The following is a 22,305-nucleotide window of genomic DNA, read 5'->3' as shown; positions in this document are numbered from 1 at the left end:
GCCAAAAATAAAAGTGAACAAATATAAACACAGCTATACAAAGATTTTATTTGATGATCAGATAAAATTATGTCACATATTTCTTTGATTAACTATTTGGTATACTGATATTTTCGTTTTTAAATTCGAAATTCATGCTGTAAGTAATAGTATGTAATAATAAGATGAAATATTCCTCATAGTTTTAACACTAAAAAATATGTTTGACAGTTTCTTTATCAGGGCATTTCATCCAAAATAACTCTTATATCCATGTTTTTAAATTCATATATTATGCAAGTAACACTTCCACACCTGTTAGAATGTAACAGAAATTATCAGAAGCAGTATATGTCCTTTTTAATCTTTCGTAAAGGTAATAGGTGTGTTATATAGACCACATCCAAACTTATTTCAAAGAATCTTCTGTGTTCATTGAAACACTTAGGTTTTTCTTGCAACTGTGTTTGTCATGATCATAATCAGTTGACATGTATTACACTACTAGTATTGAGGAGTATACGTCTTTTATGCGGTTCCTTATTTCCTCTGAGTTTAACAGTTTTCTGTAATTTTGTGTTGTGACAGTTGTGTGAGTATGTTTAGAGTATATCTCAAAAGTGTACAGTAGTACATATCCGTAATTTATGACTGGTCTTACAGGTGTGTTTATTGTATGAATTGTTCGTTAGCTCTGGAGTTCAGGAGTATTAGTTTTCATACAAGTATTCCTCAGCTTTCAGTTCATTTTTCATTGTTGTGTCAGACAATTCGCTGGGTCTGGTTTCTTTTTGTGTTTTAATTCTCTGTAATTAATTCTTTCATTTCGTTATTGTACTCTAGTTTGTCATTTTGAACCTCTGTACTAACTTTGTCTGCATTGGTTCTGATTGTGTTTTCTCTGTACATTTTGCCTCTAAGGCATTCCAGAGCGTTACATTGTGTAGTTATCTCTCTTGTTAGATGGTGTTCGTGTCTTGTATCTATGAATTTTTTTTAATTTCTTTGCCTGCTGATTCCTTTGCTAGATGTATGTAAGTTGTGACTGTGTCCTTCCCCTAAGAGACAATATGTTTTCAGCTTCTGTCGTCAAGTTTTGTACGTAATGTTTATTTACTTTTGCGTTTATATAATATTTTAAATATCTGTTAACAGTTATGCTTCTTCATCACAAGTTACATGTCTGTAAGGTTGGTGAGCTGATGGTAGCATTGTGTATTTGTGCTTGTTCGTGGCGTTCCAGTGTGTTTGTTCACCTGTGTTATTATTTCCTTTTTCTGTCTCTATTTGACCTGTTAGATTGCATTAGAAGTGTATTAATCGTGCTTGTCCAGCATGTAAGAGAACAAGACAACGTTTGGTGTATATATTTTTTTATTGTTTTAGCTAAGGGGATATGTATTTCACACAGTTTACATTTCATTTTGCGCTTTCTTGTGCATAATGATATAAGTTCATTTGTGAGATGGCATCTTTCAGCTAGTGGCATAACTTCTTGTGCGGGATACAAGTTTTTCTTGCTAGTTACGTTTAAGTACTTAGCTATCAGGTAAGTAGATTTACAAAATGCATCTAATCTCATGCGATGAATTGTCCGTGAGGCTGAAGTTGATACTTGTATTTTGGTACAACACATAAAACAGTCGTTTATTAAAATCGCAAAAGACCTAATATAATCTTTGCTAGTTGTATAGCTTCTAATGTGGCACGCATGAGCCCTAAAAAGAAGAAAAACACAAGCTCAACTATTAATTGTTGTGCCGTAAACGTTACCGGATTGGTGGTGAATCGATTGCAGGTATCGTGTCGTATACTAGAGAAACTGTGCTGCTGACCAGTTCGATTGCTAAACTTGACGGTGAATCGACCGGCGAAGCACGTTGCTACACGGTACATGTGCGCTTGTATGGAGTGCTTAATGCGAGACAGTGTGGTAACCAGTGTCACACAGCGCTGCCAAGTCCCCACTGCGCACGGAGAGTAGGGCCTGGCGGCCGCCAACTCGCTGTTCTGAATTGCTCGCCAGTCTGCGCCGGGATGGAGCCGTGGCTGTTTCGACTGGTGAGCGGGAGCGGGCCCACGGCGTCAGCGAGCCTGTTGGCCGGCGCCGCGGCGGCCGCCGTCGCTCTGATGTTGGCGCTGCGGGTGCTGCTGTCGGTGGTCCGGCAGGCGTCGGCGTGGCTGCGCATGCGCCGTTTGGCGGCACAGATTCCCGGTCCGCGGGACACACACCCGCTTATGGGCGACGGCCGCCTCCTCCGTGGCGAGCCACTGGTCGACCTAACGCGCATCTACCTAAAGCATGGAGCACCATGCAGGTACACAACTAATGAAAACTTACCATTTCATTAAAAATGTTTGGTTCTCATTGTTTGTTACAGCGTTATCTGCGTGCTTCAAGTAGCTCATTATACATGGCTGCATGAAAGCTAGTTTCTTTATCCCGACTTTACGCGTTCTGCTTAGTGACAACTGAGCCTCATCTTCACTGGTCATCATTAAATGCCTCCTCCGCTTGTCGAATGTAGCTGTCATGGCGTTTACTGCTTGTCGTAAAATATTGTCAACCATTTGCCGGTGTCTGGTATACTCAGTATATTACTGGGCAATATATGTCCCCATCTAAATGAGGACATGGTCACAGACAAGAGTTAGTGCCACTAAGGGGATAGTTTTGATACTATCGTTAAGCTTAAATATTTTTCTAAAAAGACTTGATATCCATTAAATATGTCATTTAATTTTGTTGACCTTCGATAATGTTACAAACGATCTCTTAATCTTACGTTCTGAATCTTTAGAGTACGTCAGCATTTGCAATTATCGTAAGATATTTAATCGTGCAAATCCTTTGCAACAAGTATTTGGCGCATACATAATGTACTCGAATCCTTGACTTACTCGTGCCAGTAACCCCACTGTTACAGATAGAGAACCGTTTGAATATATTAGCTGTTACCGTTATCACAGCACTGTGCAGTTAAAAATTGCTTGAGGTTCGTATGTGAGACTCTTCATAGCATAAGAGAAGGTTAAAGTTATTTCATAGAAGAAGATTACTAAAATTCATAGAAGTTATTTCATAGAAGATTACTAAAATCGTCCCTTCAGCGTTTAGACACTTGTTCGAACCAGAGTATTGTGTTCGGCATCTGGAAGTATTTCGTGACACATTAAAGCACAACGAGTCATAGTGGCAGACCACCGAGCCTGACATCCTCACACAGTGGGGGCGGGGGGGGGGGGGGGGCACCAATAATGAAAGATCACTATTAAACCCACTACTGTGGATGGATTTAAGATTTTAACTACGGTGGTCTGAAATTCAGTTTATCAGGAAAGAATCGCCTACCCCGTTCCTCTTCCTCTCTTCTAGGCAGTAACATACTGGTTGACATATTGTCAGCTAGTTGTTCGTGCCTGGTGTACTATTAGTTCTATTAGACTCACTCATTCTAAGTAGACCGCCACACTATCTACACGACGACATGGTCACAAATAAGAATTAATGTTAATCAGGGGATAATTTTTTTTACCCTCAGGATTCCATGGGACTCCTTTTTGATCGAAAGCTTCCTCAGATGGGTCCGAAAACAATTCATGGCAAAAGTCTGCAGTTATTAATAAAGATATACACATACTATTATAATCAATTAAGATGGAAATGGGAGTAATGGATAACTTAACTGTATATGAGATCTATACTGAAGAAACCTCCTTCGATGATAGGCGACATGGAACTCTAAACTTATCGCAGCAAACCGGCTATCAAATACGTACTCTACTGATCTACTGCACCAAACACCGCTAGAAAAACATCTCTCCAAAATGAAGGCTAAGGCGCGCCTGGGTCAAGATTTGGAAACTCCACTTAAATCTCTGGGGAATCATCGAAACTCCGCGACTGCTACGGTCGCAGGTTCGAATCCTGCCTCGGGCGTGGATGTGTGTCATGTCCTTAGGTTATTTAGTTTTAAGTAGTTCTAAGTTCTAGGGGACTGATGACCTCAGATGTTTACGTCCTATAGTGCTCAGAGCCATCGAAACTCATGATCGCTTAAACGCAGCTCATTCTTCCCAGGAATTGATCGTAGACGTGTCCAGGATGCACATATCTCCCTCGATGGTGTCCCAGACGTGGTCAGTAGGAACAAGGGTGGATGATCGCTATGTTCACACAATCTCTACCATGTCAATGGGGTATTCCCCTAAAGCTCCTGACAAAAATCTGTTTCCCGAAGCTGATTCATTTTCTTTCCGAAGGTCTTGGTCGCTTATAGTGTAGTTCAGCACAAGAAAACGAACAACGTTTGATATCACTTGGTTCCAGTGTAATTTGCTGTAGAGATGTGGTGGCAGACGTGTCTGAACACATCTGGGTGACAGATCCACCTTTCATACCATTTAACGTCCGCTGCTGGAGAAAGCCTACGCCAGCTGCCTCATATGTGCACCATAGGTAAGTGGGATGCAATGTCTGCGAGTGTTTCAAGGAATTACTAGTACTCTGCATCAACATGTAGTGTGGCTCACCTGGTCGGGCGCCATGTCTAGTGACGTCTGTGCCTGGGACTTGTGGCAAGCAGAGGTGTGTGGGTGATTTTTCCGAACCTCTATAAGAGAAAATAGTGCTAGATCGTAATAAACCTAATTTTTATCTGCATGTAATGTGCCTGTAACTGCTGATCTGTGTCCCATTCATCCGTGTTACAGTTGACGATGGTCACCCTTTACCACATGATCACATTTCGCATGGTGATTTTCTCGAAGCGAGGTAAACATGCTGCAACACTTACACTCACACACTCGGTGCCACATTTGTCCAGAATCTTGATCTTTCAACTATCGTGCTGTAACCACGGAACTTACTCGTTCTCAAATGTCAGAACAACTACTACTGCAGGTGTCACTATCCATTGGACGCATCGAACTGTTCCATTCGCTGTGAAAGCAGCAGCGCTTTCACTATACCACAGTGATCTCTAACTCAGTTGCATTTTAGTATCTTGCTGGTGTTATATTTGAAGACTCGGTTTCGCAAACTGTATCTCCATTGCTCTTCCGTAAAAGTATTTTTTCTGTACTGCCATTATATGAGGAGATATTGCACCAATTTTCGAATGGGGTTCGGGCTGTCATTTTTGTCAAGAGATTTAGGGACACCACATAAATCTTAGATCTACTTGGGAAATTTGAATCGCTATCCTCTCGAGTGCAAATCCAGTATCTTCATTATTGCGTCACAGTACTGGGCCGAGTGTGTGCAAGGTGTAAAGAGTAATCTTGAGAGATATAGACAGTAAGATGTTCGATGACATGCTGATTTCGGATATCCCAGTGGGAATGTTGTTGTAGTCAATCATCACGAAAAATGAAGACATGGATATATGGGGATTGAGGTACACCTCACAGTTGCGGCAGGAAATTATGTACTAAATAACTGAAATAGCTGCAATGTCTTCGTTGCTTAGTACCTGTATGTATGTCTCAGGATTACTTATTCAGTGTTTCTCACGAGGCTGAGTGGAACCTGATCCAGAGCATTCGATCCCAGGAATGTTATGTGTTCATCGGAATGTGATCTCATTAGCGACTATAATCCTGAGGTTGCTTCTCAGGCTGCACTAAACCGATATGAGCCTAGGCTACCAAAAGACTATGTATGATTACACAGAACTTGAAAGTGGGGAAAACGCAATTTTTAATCCTCACTTGAAGCTTTTTCAGGTTGCAATCATCGCTGAAGGCGAAGAAGAAAAATATAAGTTAGTGCTGCCTATAAACGTCAACACATTCGCAGTGAAATGCAATTTAGCACCGGTGTTACAAGTCGCAGGCGTCTGCTACTTCATATCTTTGGCTGCCAAGTCTATAGTTTCCCACAGACTCCCTGTGTTGGTTTTTCAGAGCTCTTGACAAACGTTACTACCTGTAAGTTGTTTCTCTCAACTTTCATAGGGCAGTTCTCTTTCGGCACAGTACCATACACATCGATTTGGTATCCAGGACAATTGTCCATGTGTATTGCAGATAACATTGAGTCATTCCTAAGAAGTCAGCGAAGCACAAATGCTATGGACATAACACTAACTTTAAGAGAGTACGTTTAGGTAATGGCGAGTACGGAGGAGACGGGGTTATGGGGAAACATTGCATTAAGTAGCAAAGACTTGTTCCTGTATTTCTACTTAGGAGGTCAGGGTTAATACATATCGGAACATATTAGAAAGGACTATAAAATTGACATAGGATTCGTGCATCGTAACTGCAGAGCTTGTCAGATTATTTCCTTTTTACTTCACCTGTCACTTTTATTATGACTGAATTAATCCTGTCACCCATCTTTGATTATCCTTTCCTGGACTATTCGTTCTTACACAACTATAACGTTCCCTCTAATCAGTTTCGCATAGCCTAGTGTTGGTCTACATTTAATATGTGCCTCTAATACTTCTGCTCTCCTGTTCCTCTAGCGTTATGTTAACTGTTTCTTGGTCCAGTAGTAGCTATTTCACTAATTTTTCCCATCTTAAGTATTTATTTTAATAGTTTTTCATTTCGTACTTTACCTCTCCACTTAACTTTTGTGTTCCAATTACCTCGGCTCCAAATTTACGGCTAATGGTCTGTGCTTCATTTCAGTTCAACGTTATATTCCAGGAGAACACCTTGGGGATCTTTTTCCTCAGTTATGAGTGAATATGCAATAATCGTGCAATATTGAAGAAAGGTAACTTCAAACATGACCAATCAGTTTTTAATGTCTTACCTAATACAGACATTCTGTGTACTCTTGCTTCCTAGATACATGCATTCCTTCGTTTATTGCACTTCTGTCTCGTCCGCTATTTTTATATTAAGCTAGTAGTTGCTCTTCTTTCCCTTACTCTTCGTCTTTTGCTTTTTCAGCCTCAAGCCGTACCCCGTGTTAAGTACACTATATGACCGAAAGTATGCGAAGAGTCCTATGTAAAGGGGAAGTGACCAGTAGATGCTACCAAAGACCGGCACGCTCTTATTTGTGGAGGCGGGGAGTACTTTGTTGTCAGTAAGGACGCAGTAATAGCAGAACGGGTTGACCTGCACAGCTGAATGACATAGAATGTAGTGTAGTCCCTGTCACCTAAGCACCTGAACTACCAGAGGCACTTCAGACCTGAAGTTACCCAGGTCGATTGCTCGTTATATGATTGTGAAGTAGAAATACGGAGAAACCTCCACAGTTAAACCGAAACCAGGCAGACTTCATGTACTGACGGACGGAGACCGTTGACTATTGCGAAGAACAATTTTAAAAAATGGTTTGAAATCAGCGGAAGGAATCGCTCTTGAGTTCTAAGGTCCTATCACAAATCCATCTAGCGCAATGATTATGCTCTAGGATGGGCCACTGCCGGTTTGGAAACGCGTTTTCTTTAGTCGAGATGCAGGCCAAGTACGTGTGTGGCATAGTTACATGCAATAAAACATTATTCAAGGTTATTCCATTTATTATAAGTCTCTACAGTCTCTTTTGCGATGGATGGTGTCTACGTAATTCGGAGAGGAATCTGCTGTATCCAACAGCGGACCTGCAACTGCGAGAGCGCTGCAACAGATCGGAGCGGAAGTGTAGCAGACGGTGGTGGAAGAGCTTGCCGCCCTCTCGCGGGGTAGGCATACCGCGTCGGTAGCCCTGGTTGGAGTTGGCGGTGACAGTGGAGATGTGTTTCATTTAGGTCGGACTGGTGTGTACTCAGTTCCTCCAAGATCACTGACCCTGTTGTCCCTCAGGAGTACGGCGACGTCGGATGCCGTGATATGCTGAATGGTGAATCTGGCTACCCAATACAACAGGCTGTTAGACTCGTGCGACGTTGGAGTTTTACAGCAGCTTCTACCGTCATCCAGAGCTGTGTTGGTAGGCCCCTGGACTACCCATCAACGATGGCCCAGTGTCTGATTTCAGTAATGGATGATGGTCGTCATTAGCGGCAGCTCTCTCCAGTTTCCTTACTAGTTTCTCGTTTGACAGTGTGCAGGGATTTAAAATGAATGGGATGCAATGGGCATCAGGTTCTCATATGCCATATCTCTAATCAGTGCTAAGCTACGCTTGAGATGGTTTAAGAAGCAAGGCCACTGGACACTGGATAGCCGAAAACGAGTAATTTGGAATGATGACTCACGCTGTACCCTGTGGCAATCCGATGAAAGGGTTTCTGTTTAGCGAACAACAGTAGAACTCTACCTGCTATCACATGCAAACTCCAATGGTGAAGTATGCCTGACTTGAAGTTACAACACTGAGATTGTTTTTGTAGTTGTTCTTAAGAGAACGTTAAATGTGAAAGTATAAGATCACATTTTGCCTTACTGTATATGCATATTGAGAAAGGTTACGAAGTCGACGGTTGTATCAGCATGTCATTGCACACCGTTATAAAGCAGCATGTGTGAGGGAGTCGCTTATGGGCAGTAACATTTTGAAATATACTGTCCTGCTCACGGCTCCATCCAGAACCCTATGAAACACCTTGGTGAGTGGACTAGAAAGTCGACTTCGCACCAGACTCGAAAGTCCACCATTGCTACCTACTCTGATAATAGCCCTTGAGGAATAATAGTTACCTTCACTGGGATCGATACGCTTCATTGAAAATGTCCCCAACTGAGTTCCAGCTGTCAGATAGGCGAAAGATGGCTACAATCAATATTAATGTCCCCTAATACGTGCGCGGATGCGTTTGATCAGATAGTTTATGTTGCTTATTCCATCCATATTGATACAAGTCTACGTTTCATCCAGCCACGAAGGCTATGTCACCTGTTTACTTTACCACTGGTATCTTTTTTCTTGGAACTATTATTACTCCTCCAAGACTTTCTTTCACATCCTTTATTGCATCTCTGACTTACACATTCCTGATAAATTGTGAAAAGCTAGTACCCTGCTTTATATTGTTCTTAAGATGAACTTGTATTTCTTGACATTCAACTTTTATTACCCTCATGCGGTTTCGTAAATCTGTATTTAAATTCATACTTCACAGGCCACTTTATGGTTTTTGGGGGAGTGTGCTTTCGGTATCACTATCGTTTCATCCCCTTTCAGTTCCATTCGCGAATGGAGAGTGAGCCCCGTATGAGCTCTTTGTGATTTCCTCTTCTTTGACTACAAAGCTCTCCTACTAATATTATGCAGGAAGGGTTCTAGACCGACTAAGAACGCTGAAGGATAGAACCATCATCGTTTTGTTAGCCACTACTTTCGTTGATCATACAATGTCTGAGCCTCGAATCAGCTTACCCTACAACTGTTTATATGTTGAGTTTTCATTTTCGGTCGTTTAGGACAGTTACTTACTCCTAGGGAAAATAACGTCTCTACCGCTTCAGTGAATTTTACAATAAATTAATTAAAGATTTCTCGATCACTTCGCCTTGCCCTCACTTAATCATCTTCGTCCGTTTGCAGAAATCAGTTCCTTTCGCTAGTGCACTGGAGTTGTACCCTTCTCACTGAAAACAGTATCGTCCGCTACTACCATTACAGATGTTTCGACGTTATTGATTAGATCATTTATGTGTGCGATAGACAGTAACTCATCCATATAACACATCCTTCTGGGCTCTTTACTTTAGCCGCAGTCTTTTAAGAACTGTGTTAGAACTACAACAAAAGCGGTACATCAGATAATATGGAATATATACTAAAGGCAAAGGTAATAGAAATGCTGAAAAAGTCCATAAGAGGAAAGGCAAGCGGACTGGGAGGAGATGTGATGAAATTATGGAAATATGGGCCTTCTCAAATGGTGAGAATTTCATCTGAAATGTTCAATCAGATTGTGGAAGGAGAGGAAATACCAAGAGAGTTTTGTGTCTCATACGTATCTGCTAACTACGAGAAATGGAAACAAGAAGCAGCCAAACAATTTTTGGCGGACAAGTGCTATTACTTCTGTCAGCAGAATTTTTGGTGCTGTACTGAAGAAACAGATTGGAAAATCAGATTAAGGGAAAGATGTGGGAAGAATAGGCAGGTTTTACAGTTCGACAATCTTGTGTGGATCACATTTCTACCATTAGATAAATAATGATAAGATGTATTATAAGGGTAGCAGGTACATGTAATATCTGTGGATTTAGAAAAAACTAATGATTCTGTACGCATCAACGTACTAATGGAAACAATGGAGTACATAGCTGTAGAAGTACAACTGATGTCCCTAGTTCAAAGGATACACCTACAATCGTACGCAGCATTTAAAATAGGGAGAAGGTTGAGTGAAACATTCCACACAACAATAAGACTTAGGAAGACCTACAGTATGTTGCCCACACTGTTTAAAATATGTAAGAAGAAATTAATGTAACGCCCGTATGAGTTTTTGTTTCCGACATGGTACTATCTACTCTTTATTGCTTGCCGATGGTCAGATATTGATAGCACAAGTAGAGAGGAAGTCAAATTTGTGACAGCAAAGATAATGGAACGAGGCAGGCTTACAATAAATATGAGAACAACAGATTATCTAGTAGTGGAAGGAGTTGGAAGCGGTATAATACTGCTGCAAGAACTGTTAAAGCTGTAAATCAGTTTCCATTCCTTGGGAAGCTGTGAAGCATTTGTGGAAAGCAGGATTTAGCAGGCAAGAGGAGAATTAAAATGCTAAATTGGGGTCTATGGAGCCGGTCAGTGTCAAAAGAACCAAAGAAGACGATTCTGCAAACAGTGTTGGAAAGTACACTAACATGCGGTGCCAAAGGATGGACCCTGGGGGCGGGGGGGCAGGGAGGAGCGCCATCGGAGAAGCAGAGTACAAGCGGTAGTGACAGATGGAAAAAAAGACAGCAGCTCGGATATTTAGAACAGAAGGGAGAAGAAATGAAAATATGACAGAGACAATGGATAAGGAATTACCAGCTGTGCAAAGCACCGAGAGAAGAGCTCTGCAATGGTATGGCCATGTACGACGAATGAAGCAAGGACGATGGTCAAAAGCAGCCCAGACAGGGTCGCCACCAGTCAGGAGAAAGCGTGGACGGTCGAGATTAACATTGAGAGCGGGAAAGTAACAGAAATGATGAAGAACAGAGATCTTAAAGTGGAAGACTGCCATGATTGTGAAATCTGGCGAATGGGATTACAGGGCAAATGGTGAAGAGTGGAGAAATCCTTAAAAGTCAGTGTAAGATAATCTTATACGACCTATCACCCATAGTTGCACCGTGTCAGCAGTGGTCCCTCTAGAGGAGTAGCTTGGTATCTGCGAAGAGGTGCCGCAGAAGTAAAATGTGAAACAAGAAGAGCCAAGGGACTATACCCAACAAGCATGACCCAAAAAAAAAAAAAAAAAAAAAAAAAAAGATCCGGCGTCTGCTTGGACACAAGAAAGTTAAACAATGTTTTTGGAAGGAGTTTTGGAAAACGAGGATAGGAATGCGGTACCTATTAGTAAACACTAAGTTAGAAACAAATCCCTGAGGAATGCTGTCACTTAAGGCCTAGGCAGCGCTCAAAAGAAACCATCGGTCGGTAACAGAATGTTAGGTCATTCAGTTGTCCTGCTAATGGGAAACACTGCTTCTTTACGGTAACGAAAAAGGCAGGACAGAAGATCAGCGTAGGTTACAAAAAATATTATACGAAAAATTATCCTTTTTTGAAGCATCTGTCTTCTGACTGGTTTGATGCGGCCTGGCAAGAATTCCTCTCTTGTACCAACCTCTTCATCCCGGATGGGCTTTTGAACCAAACGTCCCCTATTATTTGTTACCTATATTCCAAAATCTGCTACCTCCACAGTTTTTACCCTCTACAGCTCCCTGTCGTAGAGCTGAAGTGATCTCTCAAACCTTACCAAATATCCTGTGACGCTTATTGTCAATGTTTCCCATATATTCCTTCCTCTGCCTATTCTGAGGTTATCTTCTTCATTAGTTACCTTCACACTCCTCTTAATTTCCAACATTAATCTGTAGAAACACATCTCAGAAGTTAAAGTGCCTGTTTTCCTGACTTCCTCACAGTCCATGATTAACTAGCATAGAATGCTGAGATCCATACACATATTTTCAGAAACTTCTGTCTCAAATTATAACCTGTATTTGGTACTAACCAACTTGTTTAGGACAGGAACGTCTTCTTTGCCTGTGCTAGTCTGCATTTTATATCCTGCTTGCTTCGACCGTCTTGGATTATTTTGCTTCCAAGATAGTACAATTCCTTAACTTCTTCTACATCGTCGTCACCAATTTTTATGTTAAGCTTCTCGCTACTATAACTTCACCGGACTATCATTACGTTCATCTTTCGTCAGTTTATTCTCAGTCCGTATTCTATATTCTACTGCCTCAATTTATAGAATCATGTAAGTCTATGTGATAAATTATGGACAAAAATTTTAGATTTTCTTTTAGAATAAATTGTGCGAAACTTTTTTGTATATACCCAGACGTCTTTACATTTACTTAGTTCGGAGCTTTTGTAGAAATTATCATCACAACGTTACCTTTATAAACTTTTCACCTTTTGGATAAACTAACCATATTTTTCGACGTAACTAATCGAAATAAATAGAAAGTGTGCTACTATGTACCTCAAATATAGCACAGGTTATGAGTCTCAATATTTTCTCCGATTTAGAACTTTCCTTTCATTAGCTACGGAATGAAAGTTCACGTTTTGTTCCGACTACAGGAAAACTGACTCTTATCCTCAAATGTCCGATACTTCCAGTACGGGAGAGTGAGAAAACCTGTTCTTAACGTTATGCGCCTGCCCTTGAGTGTGTTCTGGTGCTGTGACGAAGAAAGAGAAAGCCGGTGCCAGCGGAACGCCGCTTTGATTTCGTATACAAGATTGTAAATGGAGAACCGGTTCCCCTCTACTCTGCCCGTCAGCAGTCGATCTTGAAATTACGCAATCAGTTAGTTTCTCTAGATTATTGGGCAGTTAGAGACATTTCGATACAAACTTCATATGTCGATAGCACGTAAGAAGCAGGGAAACTAGTAGAACAGATAGTCGTGATTTTAATCTGATACAAATTAGTTGTTTAAAGTACAGAGGGGAGAGTGGGATGAAATGGAACTTCACGAATTGAGATGGTATGTGATGTTATTTCCCAGATTACAACATCGGGTGAAATTTACAAATGTGCCTACTTATCACTCTGACATCGCACATCCTCTGGTCCGTATGCATGCGCTGGTCCGATTGAAAAGGGTGTCATAAAACCACTGTATCCTCTTCTGAGGTAAGATGCTGTAATTGGTCTTTGGTATCCTAGATACTCTTACTGTGTTGGAGTTGACGTCCGAGCTGGTACCACAAATGTTTTATTGGGTTCAGGCCTTTGGATCTTGCTTGCCACAGGAGAACCCTAACATTATGCAGACAGTTGATAGAGACATGCGCTATACGTATAAGAGCATTGGCCTTCTGAGAGTTAGCATCCACGATACAGCCGCATGAGAAGTTACACATCTGGACGTACCGCTGGCTATCAGAGTCCCCTCAGTCAGTACCATCCGTGACCTGGAACCTCTCCACAGGTCGCCGCCTTAATCACCGACGATAATCATCTGGGGTAGTAAAGCATCGCAACACTCCGCTGAAGACTATGCGATATTATTCAAGAACAGTCCATGCTTCCCAAACACTGGACCACTCCAGACGCAGCCGTCTATGTCGTGGTGTTAATGGTAGCCTATTCATATAGCCCGATAACCACTAGGATCCGAACAGTAGTGGATGATGACACAGAATGTTGCAGGGAAATCCATTACTTGTTTTTGGATGGCAGGAGCATACATGAAGAGGTTGTAATTTGTCTGGAGTACAGTGCTGCGATCCACCCTTCGACGGTCAGAGATAGTGGACCAGAGACTTGACGACAAGTATTCCTGCCTTACTTCGCCCGGTTAGCCGTGCGATCTGATGCACTACTTTCCGGACGGGAAGGCATGCCGGTCCCCGGCACGAATCCGCCCGACGGATTAGTGTCGCGGTCCGGTTTGCCTACCAGTCCGTGGATGGTTTTTAAGGCAGTTTTCCATCTGCCTCTGCGAATGCGGGCTGGGTCCCCTTATTCCGTCTCAGTTACATTATATCGGCGATTGCTGCACGAACACTTTCTCCACGTACGCCTACACCATAATTACTCTACCACGCAAACATTGGGGTTACACTCGTCTGGTGTGAGACGTTCCCAGGGAGGTCCACTGGGGGCCGGACCGCACTGTAACCTAGGTAGGGTGTGGGGCTGCAATGGGGTGAGTGGACTGCTGTAGCCTGTTGTGGTGTTGTTAAACACTGAGGACTACGGCGGGGACGAAGCCTCTCTGTCGTTTATAGGTCCCCAGTTCCATTCTGTACATTACAGTCCCTGCATTCGCGTTGCCACGCAATGTAACGTCACGCCAGTGTCACTTCCGAATGCTACAGAGATTTTTAAATAGCATGATTCGACTAGCAACTTTGCGTTGCTGATAAGGCTGTCTCACAAGTGTACGCGGTATTTCCATGCCCTTCACAATTATCACTCAAAATCTGACGCTGCACGTGCCCCTTATTGGTCGTGGCGGGCCTGGAAACAAAAGAGGAGATATGTAAACTAATGCATTCTGGTGACCGTTGTACCTGTCACAGAGAATCAGAAGTCTAATCGTTAACATATCCGTTGATAGCATTTACGTGAACTGAGTTACACTGAATCCGACTGTGTCTTCTGGGCACTTCCATTTCAAGCACTGTTATACTACTGTATATTAAAGATACTGCCAAAATACGATTCATAACTGGAATTAAAATATACAGCACAAAGACATTTTGTTCTTCGTAAAAGTGGTGAAGAATTTCAGAAACTTTTCAGTATAACTGTCTAGTCATCACAGAAAATGTGTTGTGACAAGCCAAAGAAATATGAAGATATTAAGGAGCAGCAGAAATTAGATTAGCGACAAAACCTTACATCAGATTTAGGGACTACGAAGTTGACGATCTGGAGGAATTCTTATATCTTGTAGGGACATTAACACATGGCGGCCGGACCAATGAGAACGAAAGAAACCGACTAGCATAGGCAATAACGTCCTTCTAGATAAAATCTCATTGTACTGAACAGAGATCTTAATCTGAGAAAGAAGTCTTACTTGTGTACACTATCTGAACAAAAGTATCTGGACACCAATAGTTGGATATTAATACGTATTCTGTCCGCCCGTCCTCTTTATGGTGACTTGAATTCGGCTTTTAATGTAATGTCTGAATGTCTGCGGAGGAATGGTAGCACGTTTTCCCTCTAGAGCCGAAATCAGAGAAGAGAGAGATGTTGGACGTTGAGCTGAGGAATGAAGTCGACGCCTAACTCATCCAAAACGTGTTCTATAGAGTTCATTTTAGGGCTCACGGCAGGCCAGACAGTTACCAAATGTTGATGTCCCCTTACTATTGCCTCACAGATAATGCTGAATGAAATGATACATTGTCATGTTGATAAAGAGAAGCAACGTCCTCGCATCGTTTCTCTACTGCATGCAGTAGACTACGTTCTAAACCGTATTCATAATCTTCTGCATTTAGCGTAGACCAAACCCTAACCTCGGGACACACCCCTTACCGTAACACCACGTCCTTCGTATCCCATTGTTGGCACTGCCATGATGGCAGTTATTGTTCTGCATTCATTTGCCAAACCCAGGCCTTTCCATAGAATTTACAAAAGGGTGAAGGGTGATTCACTATTCCAAATTACTCGTTTCCAGTCATCCACTGCCCAGTGTGCTTATTCTTTCCATCACTTAAAATCTCACCTAGCTTTGACTATAGATATGAGTGCGGTATGTGAAACCGCTTGACTATTGTACTCCGTCATTTTATCTCCCTACGCGCAGTCATTGTCATAGCTGGACTACAGGTACAACTTTCGAACATACGAGTTCTTCGTTATGCTGGAATCATGAGATTTTTTTAGAGCTACACAGTGCTTAGTAGTCCTTGTCTGTTATTACCTTATGACTGCGTGGTCTTGATTTAGTTGTGTTTGTTCCTTTGCGTTTCCAGTTCACAATGATACCACCGACAGTCGACAGGACCGCCTTAGAACAACTGAAATGTCGCTGGTGAAATGACTAGTCTAGGTCTGAAGTCAGTGTGCCCTCCTGGTAGAGCCATTCTCCTGTTACTGTTTTCCTGCTGACAACGCCTCCATAAATACTGGTGTGTCTGCCTATCGTGACATCTGATCAACACCGCATTACATAGGGGTGTACGGATGCTTTTGATCGGATAGTTTATATCCAGAGTGCAGCACCACATGAAAACAAATGCTGCACGGTACAGAATGATAAAAGAAGAGAATGAAGCATTAGCCATGTGGAGCTACCGAATAGTACTGAGAATTAAGAAGATTTATAAGTTAACAAATCTATCCGCCCTATGGCGAATATACATAAAAAAGTAATTTGGGAATAACTTCTATGAAACTAGACAGAGATTTAAGGCAAAATTTTGTAGAGATTACTGGATTATGTTGAACAAGTAATTAAGGTCGTTGGATATTACATCTGCCCTGAGATTGACAGAAGTGGCTGTTTTCCTGAAAGCAGCTGACGTCGAGTGCAGGACTATCGTCCCAAAACCAATGGTGTTCCTCTAGTTTGGAGTGCAGTAGTTGGCTTAAGAAAGAGACATGAGACAACATGATTCGGTAAAAATTGTAGGACGCCTGTTACTAGGTGAAGCGTGCATCGTCCTTCCTACCCTCCGTGGCTCAATATTCATTTGCTGGGTAAGGACTTGGTGACCTCCGATTCCTGAGCCGCGGACTGATAAGTGCTACCAGTCCTCTTCTACCATAAATTCTGGACGTGCTTTAGCAACCATCATGTGGGTCACAGGGAATGGGGATCTCGGTTTAACCGCCCAGATCCTAAGAATGGCAAATAGGTCTATAAGGAAACCCTCAATCTCAGTATGTGCTTCATACCGATATGCAGCTTTCCTATTACAGAATAACTGTTAGCAGGAAACATCTGGGGAAAAAGCCGCACCTCATTTGTATAAGACTGGCTGAGGCATATGTGGCTATGTCTAAATTGCCCCTTATTTTGCCAGTTGCTCGTAATACCAAGATGGACCCTTTGAAATTTCCTCTCCCAGCGAAATGGATGGACCACTGGTAGGTATTAACATCCAGTCACTCAAGAGGACTCATTTGACGAGTCCTCCCGGTTGTGGATTTGTTCTGGTTAGTTCAGCAAATAGTGACAGGACGCATGTGCAAGCCAGACTGTGTTACCTATGAAAGAATGGAGGGAATCTCTGAGAAAGTTTCGGCCATATACATTCAGAAGGGTTTAGTGAGCTTAGCAGATACGTTAAAATCTGTCAAACAGTTGTGTGATGGGACGCTTTTGGTCGAAACGTCTCGCTCCCAACAAGGGAAAAACCAGCAAAAAGCTAAAGGCGTTGAAACTGAACTACACAATACAGCAAATGTATTGTGATTTGCAGCGATCTGGTGGACATTCCCAAAGACGAGGTGAAAGATTAGTAGGCTCAAGGAGGTATACTCGACGTGCAAAATACAAGGAATAGGGTGAATGCGGATCTGCTAAAATCCGACTACTGTATCCTTACCTTCAAGAGCTGAAATTTCCCAGAGCACGTGAGGTCAGGTTTGGTTGGCTGGCTGATTCGAGGGAGGGGACCAAACAGCTAGGTCATCGATCGCATCGGATTGGGGAATGATGGGGAAGGAAGTTGGCAATAGCCTTTCAAAGAAAACATTCTGGCTTTTGCCTGAATCGATTTAAGGAAATCACAGAAAACATAAATCAGTCTGGCCGACATGCGTTTGAAACGTCGTCCAGTATGCGAAAAACTGCACCTCCGCTCCCTGTAAGGAAGGTTTTCTTCGTTAAAGTATGCGGTCCTATGTCCCCAAACCAATATGCTCTTTTAAATGCCAGCGCCGGGAACACCACATTAGGAGGTAAGGGAGGAGCCACTTGTGGCTTATATGTTTAGGGTGCCTACGAAGGTGTCGATTATTCATCTCCCATGAAGTGCGTTCGTTGTTACTGGGACCAGCCTCTCCGGAGTAGAGGCTGCAGCATATATCTTAAAGGGCAGAAGATGTCAGAGTTTAAAACTATGGAGCGCTTCTCGTATGTTAAGGCTAAGAAAACGTATAAAGTCATGCTGCCCCGATATTCGCTACATTTGTATCATCTCTTAAAAAGCCTGTTTATGAAATAAAAGCTACTACACAAAAAGGTGTCGCTAGTGTCAGCACAGTATGTGTGTTTGTGAATGCACTTCTGCTGCTGCAGTTATTTTGAACACCGTAACTCCCTCCAGAAGATAAGAAAAGGCCGTGATTGCTCTCAAGATTCAGCCTGATCTACTGTATAGCACTGTCAATGCTCTGCAGGCCAAAAATTCAAAAGCAAAGCGTCACTCGCTGACAGAGACCGGAAGCAATGGGTCCTATGATGTAGACCTTTTACTCTACTCCTTTCAAAGATCGCATTCTGAACTGATGAACATTAATATTGATGGTGGTGGGGGGAGGGGGGGGCACTCATCTCAAAACTGAGTCTCCTCCTACTGTGGCCTCTCACCCTGTCGCAAAGAGAGGGTGAGAAAGTGACCGCCATGATAAAGTTCTCTCATACTACAGAAGAGCATTAATGGGTTCAGGACACATGTAGAGGAAGTGAAACTCCTAGCAAAGGAATGCCTTCGGTGCTTGTGTTTGCCGGGAATGCATTTTAAAGCGTATGATGCCCCCGTACTATGAAACTATACCCTCCATCGCAAGGATGAGCTGATTGGGAGAATTTCTGATGGAGGTTGTGTTGTTTGTTAATAACATGCGCCACTCTTCTGCTCTCCCTTTGGCTACTGAGCTGCAAGCAGTTGCAGTTTAATTTCACGTGTATTAGATGTTCATTGCTTGATGTGATAAATTCTGAGGCTGTCTCAGATGTTACAGAACAACATCCCAGACCATTTATCCAACTGGGTAACTTCAGTACATGTCATGTATTGTGGTACTCGACATGTACTTGCCCTCGTTGTCGGGTTTTACAGAACCTCATGACGTCTCATGAGCTGTGTACTGTCAAAACTCTCACTCATTTCTGTATTGCTACTGGGCTACCCTCAGCTATAAAACTCTCTTTCTGCTTTGCAGCCTGCACAAATTGTGCACACTGGGAAATTACGATGATCTTCATTCCAGTAGCCAGGAAGTCACTGACGACCATTCCAGTGACCGCATCTCACTCTGTATTCACCTCCTTGACAGAGACCTCTATAAAACGGCGCAGCCACGATGGATGGTCAGTAAAGCCAACTGGATGTTATTTAGAAACCTGGGTGTGTTTGAACACCCTGACAGCATTGATAGCATCCTGGAGTGGATGAAACACGAATGACCCACCATATCACTGAAGCCTCCAATCATCTTCAGAAGCAACATATCCATTGGTGGACTGATGATTGCCGTTGAGCCCTACGGGTCACGCGTGCGGCTCTGCGACGGCTTAAATGCCGCACTTCAGTGGAAAGCATAGCAGCCTTTCAAATCGTAAGAGCTAAGTTTCGACGTGTAATCAAGGAGTGCAAGAAAAGGTCGTGGCAATCGTTCCTGGACTCGATTAAACTTTCCATTTGTTCTTCTACAGAAGAATCGGAAGCCATCAGGATCCTTCCCGTTAATAGAGTCGTTACCAATCGCAACAGTCCTGTAGTGACTGTGTCATCAAAGAGCGACATCGCTCAGACGATGCCGAAGTATTCTTTAAAGACTACTGCTAAAACCAGCAAGGACCCGGCGTTCCTCCCCTACCATGCGGCTTCAGAGAGGTGCAAGGTGGACTCCAGGTCCTACATTTCTGAGTCTCATAACTGCCCCTTAGCCACATGAGATCTGAATTCCACACTGTCTGAGGCTCGTGTAACTACACCCGGTCACGGCCAGATCCAGTGCAGCATGCTTAGCGGATTCAGGACAGCTGCGTCAAAGAAAGTCCTCCTCCACTGTTTCAGTTTGATATAGAATAAGGTCACTACTTTACCTCGTGGATATCGGCCATTTTGATACCTCTCCTAAAACCAGGTAAGGCACCTCAATACTTTACCTACTCGTCCACCCATATTAGGAAAGATAAAAGTGAGGAGCCTGGCATAAGTAAGTGGAAGCAATGCCAGGACTCAGCTCGGGGCCCCGTGGTCGCCAGCCACGTACTCACTAGGTGTGACTCCCTGAGGACAATGTGACTATGTGGTTTGGGACAAGCTGGGCACTATAATGAGGGAAAAGAGAGTGGACTGGAAAACCAGGAGACTTGTAAACTCATTATATCTTGAATCTTCCTGGCAGATTAAAACTGTGTGCCCGACCGAGACTCGAACTCGGGACCTTTGCATTTCGCGGGCAAGTGCTCTACCATCTGAGCTACCGAAGCACGACTCACGCCCGGTACTCACAGCTTTACTTCTACCAGTATTCGTCTCATACCCTCCAAAGTTTGGAAGGTAGGAGACGGCTACTGGTAGAAGTAAAGCTGTGAGTACCGGGCGTGAGTCGTGTTTGGAAGGTAGGAGACGGATACTCGTAGAAGTAAAGCTGTGAGTACCGGGCGTGTGTCGTGCTTCGGTAGCTCAGATGGTAGAGCACTTGCTCGCGAAAGGCAAAGGTCCCGAGTTCGAGTCTCGGTCGGGCACACAGTTTTAATCTGCCAGGAAGTTTCATATCAGCGCACACTCCGCTGCAGAGTGAAAATCTCATTCTGGAATCATTATACCTTAATCAAAAAGTCTCAATTAAAGTGAGAGGAGAGAGTACAAACTGGATCGGAATAGAAAGAGGCGTAAGACAAGGATACTGTCTATCACCTACTCTTTTCAACCTCTACTTGGAAAATATGATGGAACAATGCTCATGACAAAGGCGTAGAAATTGGAGGAAGAAGAGTAGGGTATTTGAGGTTTGCTGATTACTTGGTCCTTCTAGCCACAGGGGAAAAAGAATTACCGAATTTGGTGGACACCATTGAAAATAACGGAAAAAATATAGACTGAAAGTTAACACAAATAAAACAAAAGTATTGGCACTAGGATGAAATAAGGGAATAAAAATTATGCTGAATGGAGAAATACTAGAACAGGTGCAAAATTTTAAATATCTTTGAAGCAGGATAGACACCGACTGGAAGTGCACCACAGAAATTAAAACAAGGATAGCAATGGGAAAAGAGGCGTTTTATAAGAAAAGGAGAATTTTCTGCAGCGGTCTGGATACAGAACTCAGGAAGGGACTCATAAAATGTCTCGTATGGAGTTTTCTTCTATTTGGCGCTGAAACATGGACTATTAGAATAAAAGACAGAGAAAGGCTGGAGGCTTGTGAGATCTGGGCATGGCGGAGGATGGAAAGAATAAGTTGGATGAACAGAGTAAAAAATGAAGAGGTACTGAGAAGAGTGGGAGAGAAGAGACAGTTACTAGATGTAATAAAAGGAAGAAAAAGAAATTGGATTTGGCATTTATTAAGGAAGAATGACAGACTGATAAAAGAAGTTTTAGAAGGTTGTGTAGAAGGGAAAAGGAAGCGAGGAAGGAAGTGGTTCCAGATACTGGATGACATGATGGGCAGTACAACATACAGCAGCCTTAAGAAGGAAGCAATGGATAGCAGAAAATGGAGAAAAAAATGACTCTGAGCACTATGGGACTCAACTGCTGTGGTCATTAGTCCCCTAGAACGTAGAACTTCTTAAACCTAACTAACCTAAGGACATCACACACATCCATGCCCGAGGCAGGATTCGAACCTGCGACCGTAGCAGTCGCATGGTTCCGGACTGCGCGCCTAGAACCGCGAGACCACTGCGGCCGGCAGAAAATGGAGAGACAAAGGCCTGCTGATATAGAAGATAACTGATGATGATGATGATGATGATGATACAAGGGAGACGCACTGGAGGGCAATATTATGGAAATGGAAGAGAACGTAGAGAAATATGAGAAGGGAGATGTAACTCTGGGTGAAAAATTAGACATAACTCGAAACAAGTCCCCGAGAGTAGATAACATTCCATTAGAGTTATTGATAGCCTTGGGTGAGCCAACGATGTCAAAAGTATTCCGTCTGGTGAGCACGTTCTAGGAAACAGACGAAATACCCTCACAATTCATAAAGAATATAATATATCCAACCCCAAAAAAGCAGGTGATGACAGATGTGAAAATTTAAGAAGTCAAGGCTGCAAAATACTAACACAAATCATTTACAGAAGAATGGAAAAATTCGTAGAATCCGACCA

At 42.7% G+C, this 22,305-nt stretch overlaps 1 protein-coding gene across 1 annotated transcript in view; it reads left to right on the top strand.

Annotated features, from left to right (window-relative positions):
- Positions 1-22,305, top strand: part of LOC126272939 (cytochrome P450 4V2-like) — a 359,260-nt gene that overhangs the window by 246,681 nt on the left and 90,274 nt on the right. Inside the window, exon 2 of the mRNA XM_049976237.1 lies at positions 2,006-2,297. Coding sequence (XP_049832194.1) covers positions 2,006-2,297 — 292 coding nt within the window. The remainder of the gene's footprint in view (positions 1-2,005; positions 2,298-22,305) is intronic.

The sequence above is a fragment of the Schistocerca gregaria genome, chromosome 5 (assembly GCF_023897955.1).
Source record: "Schistocerca gregaria isolate iqSchGreg1 chromosome 5, iqSchGreg1.2, whole genome shotgun sequence".
In the NCBI taxonomy this organism is placed as follows: Eukaryota; Metazoa; Arthropoda; class Insecta; order Orthoptera; family Acrididae; genus Schistocerca; species Schistocerca gregaria.
This window is presented reverse-complemented; position numbering and strand designations above follow the sequence as displayed.